This window comes from Alternaria dauci, chromosome 2, assembly GCF_042100115.1.
Source record: "Alternaria dauci strain A2016 chromosome 2, whole genome shotgun sequence".
NCBI lineage: Eukaryota > Fungi > Ascomycota > Dothideomycetes > Pleosporales > Pleosporaceae > Alternaria > Alternaria dauci.
Genome location: NC_091273.1, coordinates 4152657 through 4173014, shown reverse-complemented (window position 1 = coordinate 4173014; position 20358 = coordinate 4152657). Strand labels below are relative to the sequence as shown.

The 20358-nt window shown below is 51.3% G+C and overlaps 7 protein-coding genes across 7 annotated transcripts; 3 read left to right on the top strand and 4 right to left on the bottom strand.

The window, feature by feature from the left end:
- Positions 1-17: 17 nt before the first annotated feature.
- ACET3X_003399 (uncharacterized protein) lies at positions 18-933 on the bottom strand (the record flags this gene model as incomplete). Its single annotated transcript, XM_069448669.1, has 2 exons — positions 18-629; positions 700-933. The coding sequence occupies 2 exons, from the start codon at positions 931-933 to the stop codon at positions 18-20; spliced, it is 846 nt and encodes a 281-aa protein (XP_069309946.1).
- Positions 934-1152: 219 nt separating this feature from the next.
- On the top strand, positions 1153-2400 carry ACET3X_003398 (uncharacterized protein; the record flags this gene model as incomplete). The annotated part of the gene is made up of 1 exon (XM_069448668.1): positions 1153-2400. One exon carries the CDS (start codon positions 1153-1155, stop codon positions 2398-2400), a length of 1248 nt encoding a protein of 415 aa, XP_069309945.1.
- Positions 2401-2852: 452 nt separating this feature from the next.
- ACET3X_003397 (uncharacterized protein) lies at positions 2853-4308 on the top strand (the record flags this gene model as incomplete). Its single annotated transcript, XM_069448667.1, has 3 exons — positions 2853-2940; positions 2990-3696; positions 3748-4308. The coding sequence occupies 3 exons, from the start codon at positions 2853-2855 to the stop codon at positions 4306-4308; spliced, it is 1356 nt and encodes a 451-aa protein (XP_069309944.1).
- A 3146-nt stretch (positions 4309-7454) lies between these two features.
- ACET3X_003396 (uncharacterized protein) lies at positions 7455-10576 on the top strand. Its single transcript, XM_069448666.1, has 2 exons — positions 7455-7807; positions 7859-10576. The coding sequence occupies exons 1-2, from the start codon at positions 7522-7524 to the stop codon at positions 8368-8370; spliced, it is 798 nt and encodes a 265-aa protein (XP_069309943.1). The 5' UTR covers positions 7455-7521; the 3' UTR covers positions 8371-10576.
- Positions 10577-14200: 3624 nt separating this feature from the next.
- On the bottom strand, positions 14201-16017 carry ACET3X_003395 (uncharacterized protein; the record flags this gene model as incomplete). The annotated part of the gene is made up of 5 exons (XM_069448665.1): positions 14201-15051; positions 15110-15269; positions 15320-15633; positions 15705-15891; positions 15943-16017. The coding sequence occupies 5 exons, from the start codon at positions 16015-16017 to the stop codon at positions 14201-14203; spliced, it is 1587 nt and encodes a 528-aa protein (XP_069309942.1).
- Positions 16018-16811: 794 nt separating this feature from the next.
- On the bottom strand, positions 16812-17284 carry ACET3X_003394 (uncharacterized protein; the record flags this gene model as incomplete). The annotated part of the gene is made up of 2 exons (XM_069448664.1): positions 16812-17171; positions 17270-17284. The coding sequence occupies 2 exons, from the start codon at positions 17282-17284 to the stop codon at positions 16812-16814; spliced, it is 375 nt and encodes a 124-aa protein (XP_069309941.1).
- Positions 17285-18092: 808 nt separating this feature from the next.
- Positions 18093-19874, bottom strand: ACET3X_003393 (uncharacterized protein; the record flags this gene model as incomplete). Its single annotated transcript, XM_069448663.1, has 2 exons — positions 18093-19308; positions 19486-19874. The coding sequence occupies 2 exons, from the start codon at positions 19872-19874 to the stop codon at positions 18093-18095; spliced, it is 1605 nt and encodes a 534-aa protein (XP_069309940.1).
- Between the last annotated feature and the right edge of the window lie 484 nt (positions 19875-20358).

Sequence of the window (20358 nt, the reverse complement as noted above, 5' to 3'; positions counted from 1 at the left end):
TGTTTCTTTCGTGCTAACTACGCCGATGAACCAGGTTCCAGACCCTTGAATGTTTTCGTGATGTTCGTTATCGCGTCCTCGACTGGCAAGCGTTCCATTGAACTTGCACCATAAAAGCCATGCACGCCTTTCGTTCTGCTGATCACATACTCCGCATCCTCTGGCTTTGCGATTGGTCCACCATGGCACAGGATGATGACATCCTCTTTGATTCCCGTTGCGGTGTCACGGATCTCCTGAATCAGTTTGATGCATTCATCCAAGCTCTTACCACTGTTCGCACCAATGCTTCCACTCGTTGTGAGACCCATATGAGCCACCAAGATATCAGCCCCGGCGTTCGCCATCTTCTTTGCTTCTTCTACGTTGAACACGTACGGTGTAGTTAGGAGATCCATCTCGCGAGCCATCTTCATTACTTCCACTTCGGCATCATACGACATTCCTGTTTCTTCGAGATTTTGCCGAAAAGTTCCGTCGATCAAACCAACCGTGGGAAAGTTCTGGATGCCGGCGAACCCGAGGTCTTTAAGTTGCTTCAAAAAGCGAGACATGTCTCGGAAGGGATCGGTTGCGCACACACCAGCTAGTACTGGTGTGGATTTGACGATGGGAAGAACTTCGCCTGCCTGAGTCTGTTAGTTACTAGAAAACTTTTACGATCTTTCGACGTTGACACGTCAAGTGAGGCGCGCATACCATTTCCAGCACAACATCATTGGCGTTTCCGTACGGCATCAAACCAGCCAACGAGCCGCGGCCGGCCATTCGATATCTTCCACTGTTGTATATAATGATCAAGTCGCCACCACCAGCTTCGATGAACTTGGCGCTCAATCCGATACCTGCACCTGCGCCAACGATGATTTTGCCATTGTCGATTTGCGAGCGGAGGTTCTGCAGTATGCTCTTACGATCGGTTGGGGGTGACATGCTGTCAACTTGATATGTTGTCGGCTTTGGTTAAACGAAGTGCGTATTGGGCGTGGTATTACACCGTCCTAAAGTTGTAGCGACGATGCTGAGAAAGGTTGTTGGAGTATGCACGATGACGTAATGCAAGCGCGGGGGAGGCATTACACTGGCAACTCAGGCCTTCACACGATATTCATGTTATCAACAACGTACTATCTCCTGGAATAGCACATCGTCATGTCTTCAAATCCCCGTGTTGTGCTTCTCGGTACTTGCGACACAAAGTTGGAAGAGCTGCTTTTCCTTCGCAAAGAAATAGAGCGGAACAATGTCGACGTGATGCTGATGGATGTGGGTCGACACCACAAGGAGTATGATGCCATCACCATCAGTCAACACCAGCTGCTGGAAGATCATGGAGACGTGAGAGACGTGAGCAAGCTACCTCGAGGAGAAGTCATCAAGACCATGGCTGGCTGTGCGACCAAGGCTGTCAAGAAGCTATTCGACGAAGGAAAAATACACGCCGCAATCAACGCAGGGGGTTCAGGTGGTACGTCGCTCGCAGCGGAAGTAATGAGAACTGCGCTCCCTATTGGCTTTCCAAAGCTTATCGTGTCGACTGTGGCGAGCGGTGATACTGGGCCGATCGTAGGGGAGACCGACATTACCCTGATGTACAGCGTTGTAGACGTGGCTGGTCTTAACCAAGTTCTCCGCAATGTGCTCAGCAATGCTGGAGCAGCCATTGCTGGAATGGCTCGTGCATACGCATCTCGTCAACAAGGTACAGCCGAAGTGCTAAAGAAGCGTGTTGGTATCACCATGTTTGGTGTGACTACACCAGCTGTCGACGTGATCCGAAAACACCTCGAAGGCAATTACGATGTCGAGACGTACGTCTTCCATGCTACAGGCCACGGCGGAAAAGCAATGGAGCGGCTCATCCAAGAAGGCGGACTAGATGCAGTCCTCGACCTTACCACTACCGAGATATGCGATCACCTTACCGACGGTGTCATGAGTGCTGGGGAGCATCGGCTCGAAGCTGCCGCAAAAGCCGGAATACCAAATATCGTCTCCGTAGGCGCGACCGACATGACAAACTTTGGTCCAAGAAATACCGTGCCGGAACGATACAAAGATCGTAAGCTGTATGAGCACAATCCTGTCGTGACTTTGATGAGGACGTCCGTAGACGAAGCAACTCAAGTTGGCAAATTCATTGCGACGAAATTAAAGCATTGTGCCAAGGAGCCTGGAGCGATTCAGGTCTGGTTGCCGAAGGGCGGTATCAGTATGATCGCAGTACACGATGGACCGTTTGAAGACCAACAGGCGGATGCTGCGCTCTTCGACGCGCTACGAGAGGAACTCCAAGATAGTGATATTGAAGTCATTGAGGATAAGCGCGCGATAAACGATGAGGGATTCGCGCATGATATCGCAGAGGCGCTCGTCGCGAAGATGGGAATCGGTCGGTAAGCAAATTGTGGCGTTGTATGATTTCGGGAAGGGGCAGGAAAAGACTGCAGTACACCCAGTCCAGGAGCAGTTGCCAAAGTGAAATACCATCGTCCCAAGCTCTTGGCTCCAAGACGAGGCGCGCGTGCCTGAGGGCCATAGGACTGTGCCGCTTCCAACATATATGGCCAGGCATCTTCACACCCATATTAGGAGACTCCGCCGGTGCAGCGCCCCTGAATTACTGTATGAGAATGGCAACAAGCTTTTTGGGGGTTTAGGCGCGCTGTGCTAATCACCCATTGGACAGCGATTGGTGGCACCGCAAGGCAACCTAGATCCGCATTACTAGCGTGGTGCCATACCCACATACATCGTGAACTGCTTTCCTGGTCTCTTGTTCTCAAAATTGCTGCATTTTCAGTTCGCTTCACTCTTCCGTTGCGCAATCACACTCATTTTTTTCTTTAACCATGTTCGCACGCGTCAGCGTGCTGTCACTCGCTCTGTCATGTATTGTTAGCACTACCGCGGCGCTAGACTTGGATGTCCAGAACAAGGGTAATGCCGATCTTTTCCAGTTGCGCGACTGCAATGCTAATGTATACAGACTCTATCACAAAGGCCGCAAGCACTCTTGCAGATGGTCTCGTTACGTTCTATAACGATGGCCTCTCTGATCATCAAGTACCCGGTCTTTTGCCAGATCCCTACTTCTGGTGGGAAGGTGCAATTATGTTCAACGCATTGATCGAGTACTCTTCCTTGACTGGCGACAAGCAGTATGATTCCATTGTGTCTGAAGGTATCCAGGGACAGCTCGGTGAAGAACCTGGCTACGCCTTCCTGCCAACGAATCAGACCGCCAAGATTTTCAACGAAGATCAGAGCCTATGGGCTCTCGCAGCAATGGCTGCCGCAGAATCAGATTTTCCAAAGCCGGAGAACAAATCATGGGTGGAATATGCTGCAGAGGTATTCGACGCGCAAGTGCCACGCTGGGATGATGAGACCTGTAATGGCGGTCTGCGCTGGGCTATCTTTCCTTTCCAGGCAGGATACGATTACAAAAATGCAGCTTCCAACGGCGACTTTTTCCTCCTAGCTGCTCGCCTGGCCAGATTTACTGGAAATGAGACGTACTTCGAATGGGCTGATAAGTCATTCACTTGGGCGCAAGATATCGGTTTCATCAGCGATAGCTATAACGTGTATGACGGTGCTGAAACTACCGATGATTGTGGCGAGATTGCCGAACTCCAGTGGACAGCCCACCATGCTGCCTACACGGAGGGCTCTGCTATCATGCAGAACATCGTAAGCACTTCATACCGTCTTCTCAGACATCGTACTAACACGCACCAACAGACCGACGGCAAGCAGAAATGGACCGACGCACTCCAAGGATTCGTGAACTCTTCCTCCATCTTCTTCAAAGACGACATCCTCACCGAAATAGCGTGCGAAAACAGCGGAAAATGCGACATTGATATGCGCGCTTTCAAGGGTATGGCCATAGGCTCTTATGCTCGCGCAGTCGTCGCTGCCCCTGCCATTGGAGAATCCCTCACCAAGAAGCTCGAAGCCTCTGCCAAAGCCGCTGCCAGCGCATGCAGCGAAGACTCCCGCGACGTCAAGTGCTCGCTAGCTTGGGCTAATCCTGACGATGACAACTGGGAGGCTGCTAGTGCCAGCTCCGGGAATCTGAATGAAGTGTTTGACGCGCTGCAGGCGGTGCAGGGTTTGCTATTCTCTGAGGCCGCATCGAACGGGACAGAATCTGGGAATGGGGATAATGCGACGCAGAAGGGCGGTGCATCGGGAACATCAGAGGCTGGCGCGCCCACGGAGACGGGTGCGGCGGGGACCATTGCTGCAAGTGTTACAATGGTTCTAGCCATGGCTTTTGCGGCAGCGCTGAGCTGCTAGGCCTTCTCCGCGAAGACTTGCTAGAAGCACCATGGATAATTTGACTGCCATTTCTTGCGGTACTGAAACATGACAACCAGATGTCCTCCCTCGAGCACAGGTGGGTTCTCATATAGCTCATTTGATCGCAAGTTGGGGTTGAAAACTCAAAGCATAAGCGACAAAACGTAGGATCTGACGGATCAACGACAATTTCAACTCGCCTGATTCCGGTCGGCTTTCTAGACTGGTATTTTCGATTGAACTTCGATGCCTTGTATTCGGTGCACAGCCTTTGGTGTGCTGAGATTGTTTGAGATGTCAGAAAGGAAAGTCAGGAGGCTGGAGATCGCGTCTTGGTCGCGTCACACTGAGTTAAGTGGGGCGGGTTGCCTAACGACCAATCAGAGGATATTTTATGAAGGAGCTTGAGCCAGAAAACCGCCACCCCACCAAGGAGGAGACCTCCCATCTTACTGCAACAAACACGCACTATCACATCATCCGCTGCGCATGTCTTCGCAGCTTCATGTGACCTGTTAGTGTCGGCTTGTCAGTCCAGGATCAGACCGAATGCGATATCACGGAAAGTGCACTAGCAGCAACCATATCATAAAAAATCTGCTTCGCCTAAGCAACTTCAGGTAGGCTGTGGCATCTGGTCCCTGGTCAGATGCATTCTGCATGGTTTACTCGATCTCCAGCTATTGCTAATGGTATTTCTGCAGCCACGCCAAAGCTTGACGGCGCTCAAGAAAAAGATGTCTGCCCCACGTGGTGCAGCAAGTACGATAATCTTCTAGAATCTTCTTCACTCATAAGCGCAGCTCTGGATCTTGGGGTTCCACAAACGTTGCTATCAATATCGTTCAAGTACTATCGTCGCAAACATTACACGATACGCGACAAGAAGCCACATCTCACTGGCTTCGATGGTATCTTCTGGTAGTCACGCCATAGTCCGTACTACGGGGCAGAAACATTCTTGTCTCTCGCGTATCAATCACTCCTCTGTAACAAAACGATCACAAGCAGACCGAAATACCCTTCTGATTTGAGACCTGAACACGCGTTGCCACTTTCCTTTCCTTGCTACCACTTTGCAGCTGCCATATATATCAGCTGTTTTCTATAATTTCCATGTCATCGCCGCCGCTTCTCGAGAAGCCAAAAGCTACAGCTGAAGGGCTACCAACCGAGCTCTGGACGCTAATATGTCACTCAAGATCCTCATACTCAGACGGAGAGAACTTCATCATTGACCTCCCTAGTCTCTCTAGCCTCCGTCTTACTAGTCGAACGCTCAGTCGGAATACTCGGGACGCATTCCTCCAGCGTCATTTCTCATCTTCCAAGTTCAGCTTAATGCCACAGAGTCTGGAAGACCTAAAGAGGTTGTCGCAAAACGAGCAGTTGCATAAATACGTCCGAGAGCTCGAGTTCGGCCCAGAGGTATTGAACACGAATCTAGAAGTTGACCTTCAATACATCAGAGAGCAAGGAGAAGATCCTCCTACCGGTTGTCCGCATCCCGAGAGCTACATCTACGTGGACTCTGCCCGTCCGATTTGGCCTATAGTCAAGCTTCCAAGACCGCTATGGGAAGGCACTACCGGCAGAGACTCACAGTTAGCGATGGTCGTTCGATGGAAAAAGCGAGGTAGTTATGGTCGCTGGCTTCAAAAGTACGGAGATGCGCTGAGGATATCAGTTGACCGCCAGAATCGCTTCCAAGCAGGAACCGGATATATCCGAGAAGCCATAACAAAGTTACCGATGCTGAACAGCATTAAGATTAATCCTCGTCCAATAGGTGCATACTATGAGGGTCTTTTTGCTGAGATTACAAAACGGAGTAGGGGTACTATGGCGCTCTTCCGCGAACTTGGAGCACATGAGCTCGAACTAACAACCGATACCGCTCCGTACGGTTCAAAGTCCATCTTGGAGTTCAGCCTCGACGGTCTTCTCTTTATGGAGTATTACGCAGAGATCAATATGCTAGAAAACTTGTTCAGAGTTTTGAGCTCGGTCGACTTGGGCAAGTTAACGGTCGATCTGACGATCACTGCAGCGGACCTTTTGTCCAATGGCAAGGTCTTTGACACCAATCATCGAACTTGGACAGCCATGGCTCCTCGCATACGAAGTCTCACGTTCGACTTCGCAATGAGCAATATCAGCGTCTACCAGATTGTTCCGCTATTGACTTGGATAGCCGAGATGGTGCCACCCACACATGCGGTCGAACACTTCTTTGGCCGCAATCTTTTCTTTGGGTACTTTGTGCTGCGGAAAGTTTTCGCGCAATCTTCTTGGACAAGTCTGCGAACGCTGCATCTCTTCCAGTGTAAAATTCATAGCCGCGATTTGCTTGCGATGTTTCTACGCCATCGCTCAACTTTGGAAGACGTAAGCTTGTCGCAGGTCACGACTACTGGTATGAGCGTAGCATCATGGGAGAGCATAATTGAGCCAATGAAGATTGTGACTCAGCTTGAGCGTGTCACGCTAGATCGGCTCAAATTGCAGGGTGCTGGCGACATATCTAGCCTCTCGTCGTACCCTTGGGACTCGAAACCAGCCACGTGTTGTTGTTTGAAGGCCAAGGGGAATGAGAAAGTCCGTCGCATGCTGGTTCTAGCGATGGAGCGTATGATACTTGTTTCAGGTCGGAATTCTACGGTTTGCGAAGTCCACTTTCGGACATCGTGATTTGGCCAAAAGCTGGCGGGAGGTCGGGGGTCCTGGCGAAACCCGACCACACACGTGTCCTGGACGTTGGTTGAATCATAGAACATGGAGTGTAAATAATGGATAATTGTCTTGATATTTAGTAGTTCATCAAGCTCGGTAGCTTATTGTGCTTGCGCACATGGCACAGTATCTAGCGTGTCCCGCGTTTCTCCAGCATCCTGCCCTGTGAATTTATCAACATACTACTTACCCATCTTTACGTTAGCCGATTACCTCTTCCTCACAAGACGTAGGATGAGTCAAGCACGGAGCTATCGAAATGCTGGCACCGGCGTTAGGAACTCATTCTTTCGGCGATACAACCTATCGGCCGATAAAAATTTCCTTTTCTGACTAGCGTCCTTTCTCCAGAATATCTACAGGGTTTCAACAATAAGCAGTCTCGAGAGCCTGCGCAGGTATATAAACCGCATAGGACCATAGTTGAGTAAATACATCATCACAGTAATACCCCATCAGTACAACGACTCAGAAAGCATGGCCTCTCGAACTACTATCTTCATTACCGGAGCCAACACCGGCCTCGGTCTTTACACCGTAAAGGCCCTATACAGATCAAAAAACATATACGACATCTTGCTTGGCGCTCGAAACTTGAACAAAGCTACAGCTGCTATCGACGAAGTCAAAAAAGAATACCCCAACTCTATGAACAGCATCGAGGCAATCCAAATCGATCTTGAGGATGACGCTTCGATCGCCCAAGCGTTCGACACAATCTCCAAGAAACATGACAAGATAGATGTCCTTCTCAATAATGCGGGTATGAATGAGAAAACTCTGACAGGCCTGTACTCAGACTGACATAGCACAGGAGCGCAACTTGACCAGCAGGTAACCCAGGGCAACATGACCGTCAGAGACATGTGGAACAAATCTTGGGACATCAACGTAACCGGTACTTACATAGTGACCGAAACCTTCGTCCCACTGCTTCTCAAATCGTCTCAGCCAAAACTGGTCTTCATTACCAGTGGCACAAGCACCCTTACGGAGCACAACAATCCAGCGATGCCAATAAATCGCTCACCTCCCAAAGGCTGGCCCAAGACATCGTTTTCACTCCCGGCTTATCGGTCGTCCAAGACTGGTATGAACATGATGGTACTGGAATGGGCCCGGATACTCAAGGAAGATGGCGTCAAGGTGTTTGCAATCAGCCCTGGCATGCTAGCTACAGGATTGGGCGGTGATGCTGAGGTAATGAAGAAGATGGGAGCAATCGATCCGAATATTGGAGCGGAACTTGTTCGCGATGTCATCGAAGGTCGCCGGGACGAGGATGTTGGGAAAGTGGTGCGCAAGAACGATATCCAGCCATGGTAGCTCAGTAGTGTTGGCATTGTATTCGAATTGAGATGTACCACCGCTTTGCGCTGTCACTTATCATGAAATGTTGATGTCATGAGCGAATGTGGTCGTGTTACAGAATTGCTCGATATCTATCAACCCATTGCTTATGAAATTGAACGGATCGAGCTCACTGAAAGTGAATTGATTCTCCGAGAATGTATTCTGATCACCGGAATTAACAGGCCAGCCCACGAATCCGGGTACGGTGGTGTCTATTGTTGTTTGCGGCTGACATCCAGCTATCGGTCCTGCTGTTGGCTGTGGGAAAGCAGGTAGGTTGCTTTCTGCTGATTCTAGTGTAAACTTTATTGCTCTTTCTAACTTTTTCGCATTGGTGCTGGACACGGATTTATCCGCGCAGATAGAGTGGGCCGTTTTGAGGAGCAAGAAGATCTCTTCCAACGAAATCACCATCCGATCCCGGGAGACGCTTCTTCGACGATCCAAGTTGACGTAAAGACAAAGAGTGCTCGCGCCAAGTAAGAAATCAGTCATGACGAAATTGTTAAACATCCAGCTTACTGCTTGGAGATGGCCGCCAGGTCGGAACTCGCAGTGAACCTCGGCAACACATCGTACAATGCTACTGGCGGCCTGGATGCATTGCACGACGCTACGAGCACTGCCACGTACCATGTATTTCAGGTGCAGGACGCACAGGCTTTTGAGATACAAAAGCTCGAGGAAAAATCGACACACGACCAAGAAGGGCGGGTCAGCAATAGATTCAGACATTGGGCGCCATCGTAGCACGTTCGGGATTGTCGCATATGCTATTCTCGCCTCGGTTTCTAGTTCCATAATCTCTTTCTCACTCTTGACACGCAAAGACAGTGCTGCTTGGCACATTCTGGCGAATACTGGCATCAACCTGTCTTTGACAATGAACCATAAGATTGGGGTAGGCTCGCTTTCCGGTCGGGCCTGGGGAAGTATTTGGATGTCGGAGTCAAAGTCAGAGTCCAGTAAGTTTGAGGGGGACTTGGTATCGCAATTGTCGAGGATAATGTTATTTGGGAGCCCAAGTTGAAAAGATACCATGATGTCCACTTGCTTGCAGCAAGCCCAGAAGCGTCTCCTCATCTCACCTTCGAACACCGTGAACCTACCGAAGGTTTCAGGATCACGATGATACCCAAGTTCGTAAGCATGCCGTACCGCCATGGATATGATGGCACCACATTCGCGGTTGGGGTCCAGGCTTCTGAGGCTTTTGCAGTGGGCGTACAGTAGTAATGCTTCCGGAGCGTTTCGCTGCGTATTATGATGCCTTCCAAGCGCCAGAAATTTTCCCGCTGCAGTGCAGAACTTGTAGCTAGGTGTCTGTGCTGTTCTCTCTACTCCAACAACTTCATAAGCCAATGCAGCAATTGAGAAGATGGAGAAGAGGGTGCTCAGCCAGAACTCGGAGGCTGCTTGAAAATGGTCATTTTGAAACGTATGGTATTCTCGTTGGAACTGTTTCGTATGAATGAAGGGTTGCACAAACGTACCACTTCCGAAGTAGGTTTCCAGAAGGTGATCAGCTTGCTTCTTCAGTGGCATATATTGTGCCAAGATGGCGCCTTTGGAGGATGCATCTGGTAAGCCGAGAGTGCTCTTACTGAAAACGTCGTTCCCGTCTCTTATAGAGTCTTCAGCCTCGGGCTCACCAACTGTCGTAGGTAATTCCAAGCGCAGCTGGTGGATGTTCTGCATGATCTCTTCCACGACAGTAGGAAAATGGTTCTTTGGTAATCCCAGCTCACAACCACTGGATGCATGCGCATGCTTATCGGTGGAGCTGGAAGGCACTTTTGGGCTATGTCCTGACTCTAGCGCATCTGTTGCGTCCAGCAGTTGGATGACCTTAGCTTCAAGATGATGCAGCCTTTGCTCGATTGCCGGCTGGTCGCTTCCGCGTGACACTCCATTGTAAGAGCAGGATACACCGCCATCTCGCCTGATGCAGCTACTACAGGGTCGATTCCTGTCGCATCGGAGTTTGGAGGTCTTGCAGTGATCGCAAACTAACGTCGGTCTTTGCCGTTTGATGGGCTCTTTCTCTCCCGCTTGTTGGTGGCGTCTGCTATTAGCTCTAAACCTGCCGGTGGATTTCGGCTTAGCAGACATGAACGGAGTTTCTTTTTCACGCGTATGAGGGTTGTGGATGGCACACGAGACAGAGGTTATGAGGTGCTAGCATCTAGAGTTTTGATGTGAGAAGGTGGAGATGAGCCGATAGCTCCGATGACCCCCTGTGGCTGACCGCCTAACCCTAAACGACATAGTGACCTACTTGCCGTGTTCCAAAGGATCCAGGCATCTCTTCTATCGCAACTTCCTTGTCAAGTGCCCGACCTTGCTATATTCCTAATACACTTGCATTACTACAGCAATCAACAGCACCTCCCCTTGTTACCAGTCCCATTCCAATAAGTCGTCGTCGCATAAGCTCCTCGATCATCTCTCTTCCTCTCTTTCGGCCAGCAGCATGCCATGCACACGAGGATGAAGAAGAGAATTGCAACAGTGGCCGCGAGGCCGATCATGATGGTTTTGCCGTGTTCGCCAAAGTAGTCAAACTCCTTGGGACTAGTGGCGTGTTCGCTCTTTGCCACCAATACGGAGGTTGGGATAAGGGGCGTTGTGAACATGATGGCTGGCATGATGTTTTGGGTGTGAGACGATTGCTGGAATGATATGAGTCTTGTCTCGAAACAACTGGGGTTGGACCTGCGTACGTATGTTGATTTTGATATGACACTTTAAGCTGTAACCTTGCTTGACGCTATAGAGAATTCGAGTATGATAACTCCGGCTCCTAGTTGATGGGTAGCTATCGCATGCTTTTAACTGCGGAGCCAGGTCCTTCTGCGCATCATCGTATGCACTTTCCTTACTCGGCCTATTCCAAGGTCTCTCCAATATTCCGTTTGTACGCAACCCCCCTTGTTATCTCGCCGTTTCAAGCTTGCTGATTGCGCAATAGCATACCACAAAGAATGCCCCGTTGGCGTAACGTGACCTTGTCCTATCAAAATGGTAGTTTTCCATCTGGAAGCCTGTCCATGGCAACGACGAGACCTCTCTTGGCATTATCTGGCTTCCTAACGCACAGGGAATAGCCAAGAAAGGCCTGATAGCCGACCCGCCGGTACCTTCACCGGTGCGAACCTGCATGAAGGATAGGACAGGTTTTGATGGCTCTCCAAATCATTCGTATGACTGAGCTCTCTTGAGGGTTGTGTGGGCGTGGAGAGGATTGACGAAGCAACCGAATACCTGGTTTCTCATTAGCGCATGAGAGCTATCTGATAATCTTCCTAGCGTCAGTATCGTCCCTTCTTATCCTGTTCTTATCGAAGCTTTTATCAGCACTGCCTCATACTAGTTGTGTTTCACATTCCAATAGAACGGCTGTCACTTCGCACAGTGTCGTACGAGCATGGCTCATCGGCGACACATGTTCGTACACCCCGCTTGTGAAACTCTTCTTTTAGATACCCTGGTTTTGGTACTTGAGAGTAGAAGTTTACGAAAGAGTGCGTTCGAAGGAAGGGTATCAAGGGTAGAGTTCATGAAATTGATGTGAGTCAGTGACGGTAGATTAGTCGTGTTAATCCGCACTGTATCATGTCTACATATATTATGGTATGAACCAGACATTCGAATGAACAAAACTATTCCAGGAAATTAGATATCTGTGGATAACCCATGCGGGTGCCTTTTCTGCATATTCGAGCCCTCCATCTCAGCAATGACAGCCGTCATGTCTTCTCTATGACCTGGCCCAATATTCGACGGTGATACAGGATCAGTATGCAGTTCAGCCACCCCATTACCGTCGTTGGAAAACGTCTCGCTTCCAAGCTCACTTATCGGACTCGTAATATCGGCGCCATATAATTCCGCCGAGCGTGTTGAACGGAGTGGTGTATTCGTACCAAGTTCGCTGACTGGACTTCTCATTTCCTCGGTGCGGAGATCAGCACTACTCACTCGGCTGACTGGTACTCCAGATGGGCGGTTAGCATGCCAGCCTTGCATTGTTGAAGAAGCAGAACCGGGCGAGACCGGTGACGATATGTTTGGCGTCGCCTGAGATCCCATTTCGGGATATCGAGAATCCATATTACTAACATGACGATGCACATGTGGTTGCTGCGCTGGATGATAGTATCGCGAGTTCTCATTACCACTTCCACCACGCATCTCTGGTGGGTTTGGATAGCCACCGTGTGCAGTTTGGGGACGGGACGGTAGCTGTGCGCTTTCGCTGTGTAGTTCGGCTTTCGGGTGCTGATGCAGTGGTGCACCGGCTCCAATTTCTAGATGACGACCAAAGCTTGAATCATTCTCAAGAACTGGGAGTTTGGGTTTCGGACTAGTATTACGAGAGGGCTCCCAGATATCTGCGGAAGAGGCGAGAGAGGCTCGGCGCTTGCGGCGACGCAGGAAGAAGAATACAAGGCCGATGATCAGAGCGATAGCGACAGTGCCGCCCGCTGCTATGCCGGCGATAGTGGTCGTGCCGAGGGCCGGTTCTGCGGCATGAGTATTTGTGGGAGCTGGCAACTCAGAGACGGAGATTGTGGTGTAAACATGCGAGTGAAAAGTGGCGTCGTTTGTGGAGATTGTACTGCTTGGAGCAGGAGATCCAAGAACAGATGTAGATTCTTCTTCGTTTGGAGGACGGGGTGTTGTAACTAGCGTCGAAGTCGCGGGTGGCGGCGATTGTACGTCTGCTGACTTCTCCGTCTCCGAACTGGACGAAGCTGAAGTTTTGATTGACGACAATGGAGTTCTCGTCGTAAGTATCGTAATGGTGAGCTGATACGTTGACGTCGACACAACTCGAGTGGTCGTATCCTCAGTACTCGTCGCAACAGTATCCGATGGCGTTCCTGCGAGCAAGTCTTTATAGGTGAACTCATTGGTCCAAAACCGATGACCATCTTCGAAGTAGTCTTCGTACGTTCCATCGCACGCCGCTTTGAACATTTCTACGTAATCTATGGCCTAGTGTTAGTAAATCCTGATCTTGTGTTGTGTATAGATCAGAGTCTTACCTTGCCGGTCTGTCAAGCTTGGACATGCGTCGAGAAGACACGGACCATACTGATTGAAGTGTATATGAACAACGTCCGAAAGAGTACAAAATTCTTCGAGGTTATCAGCACAAGTGCCATCGAGGACCTTATACTGTCCGATGAGACATTGCTTCTAATATGAGGGTCAGCAAGAAAGTCTGTTGGAACAATTGTGCGACTATTGGGCGATACTCACGGTGCAATCCGGGAGCGACAATGTTGGATTTGCAGCTATACAGAACTTGTCACGCTCTTGAGCCGCGACGCTGCCAAATGACAGCAGCAAGATGTAGAAAAGCATATTGAAGATCGGTGTAGGTCGCTAGAAACCAGGACCGAGGAAACAGCCAAACAAGACGGTAAAAGACTCGGACTCACTAGCTCTTAAGTGCAAACGCCCCATGTTTGCTCACTTACCAACGACAGAGCGCTCCAGCCCAATGAATACTTGTTTTTTACTTCACCTTACACAAGCACCGGCAGGGCAATTTCAACACCACGCCACAAACGGCTAACGACATGAACGCGCACGTAATGCTATTTTTGTACTACCGGTTCGCATGCACTGCCTCGAGTGTACGACTTAGTTGACAAATAAACGTCTAAACCAGGTTCGTCACCCAACGGGTATCCGCAGGACCAATCTCACAAGTCACTGAACTGCTTGTTTGAGACAAGTGACCAGTAGGGGGGAAAGGGGGGAGTATTGAGGGATGGTAGGATATGTAGTCTTAATACCGCGCACTCCTCCGAATACAGTCTTCCTCATTCTCTCTTATCCACTCACGAGACTGCGCAGCCCCCCAGTCACTCCTTGCCTCTTGCCCTCGCTGCCTCTGTAAGTCCACCGTCTCTTCACCATAGCTGTGTCGACGAGCACTGTATCTGCTCATGGAGTCGTCGTCGGAGGTTTCCTGATTCGCCGCCGTCTGGAAATCTCGGCATTCGTTGTTAGGAAGCTCGTATCGACTGTGCTCACGACTGTACTGCCGCCCATGTCCAGTGCACTTGTCTTCGCCGTACTCGGACATGGTGTAGTCTTCGGTATTTGCGCCGTAGTCGCGAGGTGCGGCGCCGTAGCCATGGACGGGATGGATGTCCATACTCCGCGGCGAACCAATGAGTGTGGCGTCGTTGTAGGCCGATGGGCCGTACGTGGAAGCGTCCGCGCCCCGACCTGCGCTCGTCGTGTTACGATGCGACGCGAATTCAGGTATCGCCGAGTCGCTCATCAAGGTATTGATCCTCATCGAAATACCTTCAGGATTCGTGGCGTCTTGTAACATCGCGTTGTCCTTCTTGAGCGTGTTAGCCTTCTTCCTCGAATCCCACCAGAGCTTCATGAGGCCAAGAACGACGAGGAGAACAACGATGGCTGCGGCGACAATGCCTCCGATGGCTCCGCCGCTGAGTTTGAAGTGACCGTGGGCATTCTCAACACCGCCATTGGAGTCGACGGATGGGTCTGCGGCAGGCGTTGCGGAAGGGAAGTTGGCTGGAAGGTACGGTTCCCAGCGCTTTGGTATGTCAACCAGTTCCTTGTTAACCTTCTTGCAGTGGTAGAAGAGGCTATCTAGGAACTCTGGAAGGGAATTAGCATCAGGTGGCGTGCAGACTTATGCTCAGAGAGCGTGACTTACCTTCTCTTCCAATGTCGCCATAACAGTCGTCTAGGACGCATTGCTGGTCGAACTCGGTGTTCTTCTCGAGCGAGTTGCTGACCTTGCAGATGCAGTCAAGGTCACTGGTGTTACATGACGGTTCACCCTGCGGCTTGTTGGTCATGCACTTGTCGGATATCTGATAGATATTAGTAGGTGGACTCATGCTAAAAGCTTCATGGAACATACGCCGCAGATAGGAATCTGCCTATCAGCAGGGCCCGTCGGAGTTGGCATTGAAGAAGAACTGTCGTTGGGTATCGTCTTCGTGGACTGCGTTGCGGGTATATCTGACGATACTGAAGAGCTAGTCGCGCTTGTGACCTGAGTCGAGGTACTCGGTTGAGTAGTTGTAAGAGGTTGAGTAGACTCGAGAGGTTGCGAGCTAACAGTAACAGTAGATTGTGTGGGTGGTGGCTGATCATATGGAGCCCAGTCCGGAGGTACGTCCTTTAAGCTCGTACCACGCTGTAGGCAGGCAGCTCGATACATGGCGAGAAACTCTAAACGCTAACGGTCAGTACTCTCACTCACTCGCGATTTCCTTTACTTGGTGGCGAAGCACGGTACTCACGCTTCCTCGCATCCGCGCCATTGCACTCTTGCAGTACGCAAGAGGCAGAGAAAAAGTCATTTCGCGACAGACTGTTTGTGTGTTTGCACGCGCAAGAAAAATAGAGAGCAATATCGTAATTGTATTGTTTACAGTAGAGCCATCTGGACTTGTCGGACTGATTTTCTGACTGGCACTTTGAGGAGATCTGACCTGGTTAGCTATCAGGCGTCTATACGGAGTCTCATGAATGACTTACCTCGCAGAAGTAGCCTGTCGCCGTCTCCATGGGGGGAGACACAGAGCCCGACTGGGTTGGACTTGGAACATCCATAGTGGATGTGTCAGGAACAGCTGGAGGGGTGTAACCCGGTGGGTTGTTGTTGCTCGCCATGACCGAAGCCAGCGACCGTGAAGTACCCAAGATGTGACGAGGAATATCGGTTACTTTACAACAAAGATCGTCCTCGTTCGAGTATCGCTATGTCAAGGCGAGAGACCGTGTGTTAAGCGGCCCGAGGTCGGCATAGGCAAACGGTCTTCAAAAGTGGATTTATATACCCAGGTACGTGATGGTCAACGAGCCGCGGAACGGGTGAGATACCGCAAAGTTATCATGGACGAACTGAAGCTTGAAGGTACGTCCGAATCGCTGCTTGCGTGTGCATAGTCACATGCGTTCCGTTTGATGCCCAGGTTGCGCATTGCTGTGAATGGTTGCACTGCTGACCACGACGGTATAACAGGCAAACACCTAGCTTCGAGTCGCTGCACTTCGGGCTGTGGCAAACAATCTCCGGTCGTAGTTTACTAAATCGTCAGCCAACCATTTCCGAACAGACATCGATGCGAACGAGATTGTGAAAAGGAAACTGTCGAATTAGGTCAATTGGTAGCTGGCAGTGGTCTCTGATATGCGCTCGAATCTATAATCAGTCATATTCAAACAGATCCCCATCGAAATTGAACAAAAGAAAGTCCACCGGTCTATAATCCGTACGCAGAAGCCTCTTCCTTCCAATCCGTGTTCGCATGGTGTACGGATTTACCGTGGTCGGAACATCAGATAGATCCATGTAACATGCCACCTCTTGCGCGTTCCATCTCTATCATTCCCCTCAGAGCCGTCTAGAACAAGCAGTCCAAGCAACAACAGCACGCCAGACCAGCGCACAATCCAGCGAACAAGCCTCCACCGCCGCCATCGGACCTCCTGTTATCTTGGTAGTAGCCGCCTGGGGGTGGCGGTCCCTGCTGGTATTGCATCTGCTGGCCGTCATATCCGTACTGGCCTTGGGGAGGTCCATATTGGCCCTGTGGCGGTCCGTACTGGCCTTGCGGCGGGCCTTGTTGGTAGGGGTTCGGGCTGCCGCCGTAGTAGTCTGGTGCGCCGCCGCCCTGGTTGTAGTATGAGGGTTGCATGCCGCCGGGGGCTGGGCCGGCATCATGGTGGGCTTGTTGAGGGTAGGCGGGCGGTGCGCCTTGGTCCTACATGATTGTTAGTACGCTGATGGTTTCGCGACAGGAAGGAGATAGTTTGTCGGCGCGCATTGCGACAGGAGGTGCTGACGGATGTGAAGACGTACATATGGCTTAGACATGCTGGCGATGTGTGTAGGTGAGAGAGAGTGTGTGGTGTGAGAAAGACGAGCCCCTTGGAGAATAAGAAGGCTGCTACGTTGTATTACTGAGCGGCGAAGCTGGGCAATCTCTCCTCAGCTGTCGATCGGACTTTGTTGGGTGTTTGCTTCCGGGATGATGACGGATCGTCCGAGAAGAAAGGTGAAGAAGGAAAGAACGAACGGTGCGTGTACAGAAAGCAGAGTGTGAATAAGTAGAAGGAAGGAGTGACAGATGGTCAGAGAATGGGTAGAATGCGGAGTTGATCACACACCAGATGTCGCGGCGTACGAAAGAGGGTGGCTGAGTAGGCGTGGCAGATTGGCTAAGCCCCATTCGTCGTGGTTTTCTCCCGCGAGCGCCCATCGCCATACTTCCGAGGCCCGTTTTCCCGTCTTATCCGGCACCATGCATATACTCTGCATCGTGGCTGAACCTGTTCTTACTCTTGATTCGGCATGTGCTCCTACGCGCTCGTCACGTACTCTGTGGCGTACACAATGTTTTTCTCCATCATCACATGAACATACAATAGTGGGTAAGCTCCAGGGTACATGTTAGAGAGTCTCAGATGTCACGCATGAGGACGCAAATCTGTAAGGAGAAGAATGCAGCCCCAAAGGGCCGCCAGAAACAGTAATTCTCTCCTCAAGTCGGGGCAATGCCACCAACTCCAACGCCGGACTTAATGTACAATGCTCTACGTTCCCAGCCAATGGCACCTTCCATCTGCGTCTCAATGGTATCATATCCACCGCCCTTGATCACTTCAAACCATCCAGAGTCCTTCTATGACTGCACATCCACACTCTCGTTCGCCGGGGCCTGTTGCATCTCCTGGTCCTTGCCAGGGATGATGAGCTCCTCCTTTTGCTCCTCATCAACAAACTTCCTCTCGCTAACATGCTCACCCTCTTTGGGCGCAACCCACACATTGGTGGTGTTCTTCTTTTGGCCGGGCTCGTGCTTATACAAGCAGCGGGGGTTCAAACAGGGGTTGAACTTGCACATAATGGTACTGTGGCCAAATTTGCAACCCTCAACGGTGCAGTCAGCGCCGTTGTGACATGGCTTTGCAGTAGGGTGCTTGTAAGGGCAGGACGAGGGATCGCGGCAGTTGGGCCAGAAAGCACACTCCTGCTCTGACTGAAACTTCTGTCGCTGCGCGGGCGACGGGTGCTTGCCAACACACTTCTTATTCTTACACGCCGCTCCAAAATCGCACGTATCGTTCATGTCGACAGGAGTGCCAGGTGTCGCGGCGGGCGACTGGTGCACAAAGTGGCAGTCAGGGTTGCTGCATCGCAGGTTGAATTTACACATGGTGTTCGAGGGATCTGGGCGCCCGGAAGGCAGTTCGACGTCCATACCGCTGCCGTTCTCTCCAGTTGGGCCGTCGGCCATGGTCTCGTCCTCGCCCTCCTTCTTCTGGAAAGGTTTGGCGTTCGGGTTCATGCCTCTGCCGCCCTGGTGTGACCGATCTATGCGCTGATGTAATGGCTTCTTAGGGCCATTGCGGTTGTTGTGGAAATTGGGATTGACAAAGCCAGCGGGCTGGCCGCCGGAGAAGATCTGCTGCATCATCTGCGCCTGTTGCTCGTACATCTGCATGAGTGCCATTTGCTGTTGCGGGTTCAGGCCAATGCCTGGCATGTTGTTCTGGCCACCCATTCCCGGCATGGGCATTCCCGGCATACCGCCCATGCCCATACCGTTCATGCCAATGTTGTTTTGCCCCATGTTCATGTTGGCGTTGCCCATACCACGGCCGTTCGCCATGGCCTCGATTCCGCGACCAATGTTCTGGCCTCGTGGACCTTTTGGTGGATCACGGGCGTGTGCGTTTACCCTGCCAACGCCACCGCCGGCGCCACGTACACGGTGTAATACTGAGTCGCTGTTGCGGTCCATGTTCTTGTTAAGTTGGTTGAGCATCCGACCGCCGCGCGCTGGACGTGCTGCTTGGGCGCCGCTGCCGTTGCGCATAGCTTTGGGACCTGTAGGACTGTTCACGGTTAGCATCTGTTCATTGCGGCATGCGAAGAATTGGGAGCGCAGAAGAGCCACTGCATGCTTTGAGCCCGGCTTGAATCGGCGTTTGCGTGCTTGCGTGGTCTCCTTTGAGCAATTTCTCGCACGAGTGGCTGCGCCAAAGGGGCGGGGAGTCAGGGTGGTCTCATACATATTGCCTTGTCCTTCTGACGCGCCTTCCATGTCTGTATCCTGCGCTGCTGCCGAGTTGTCATTTGATGTGCCGTCCATCTGGTTCTCGATCGACTGCGAGACTTGTGCATTGCCGCCGTTGGCCTGCTTCAGGTGCTCGATCTGCTCGAATAACCACTGCGCAAACTGCTGTGTCTCTGTGTTCTCCGGACCCAGGTCGAGCAAGTCGTTTGAGAGTTCTGATGCGACCTGCGCTTCGTTCTTGTCGTTGGCCAGCATAAGAAGAATGTACTCGAACAGCGTCGTGTCTTCGCCGCCGGTTGTCCATCCAAACTCGGCGAGCTTGGGCTGGACCACCTGCTGCAGCTGCATCGCCAGAGGCGAGTCGCTCGAAAAGTCGACAGCCATGGTGGAGGCCGACGGTGATGGAAGAGCTGTCGCGTGGATTCGAGATTGAGCGGTGGGCGGGAAACAAAGGGAGCGACGAGGAACGCGACTTCCCGAACGTATGACGTAAGGCTGTCGCGCGTGCGTGTTCAGACGGTCGTAACGGGTGTTTCGTCAGTCGTAAAAGTGGTTGCGCGTTGGGTGCAGCGGGTTGCGGCGTGGGTGCGTGTGGAGAAGGAAGTGCGCAGTAATTGTCTGGGAGCGCCTGCTCAAGTTCTGCGCAATCAAGCTCGGCACTTGCCGCCATCCACTAGCGCCTGTCTCATCCACTGCCGCTGCCAGTACGCTTTCGCCACCCAGATTATGCATCACAAAGCAGCCTCTACATGGACGTCCTAGCACATCATTCTAGAAGGTGATGTAAGCGGGGTGCAGCTTCTGGCTGGTTTGTCACTGCAATGAGTTTTCATTGCGCGTTGTGCTGTCTCAAACCAATAACCGCCAT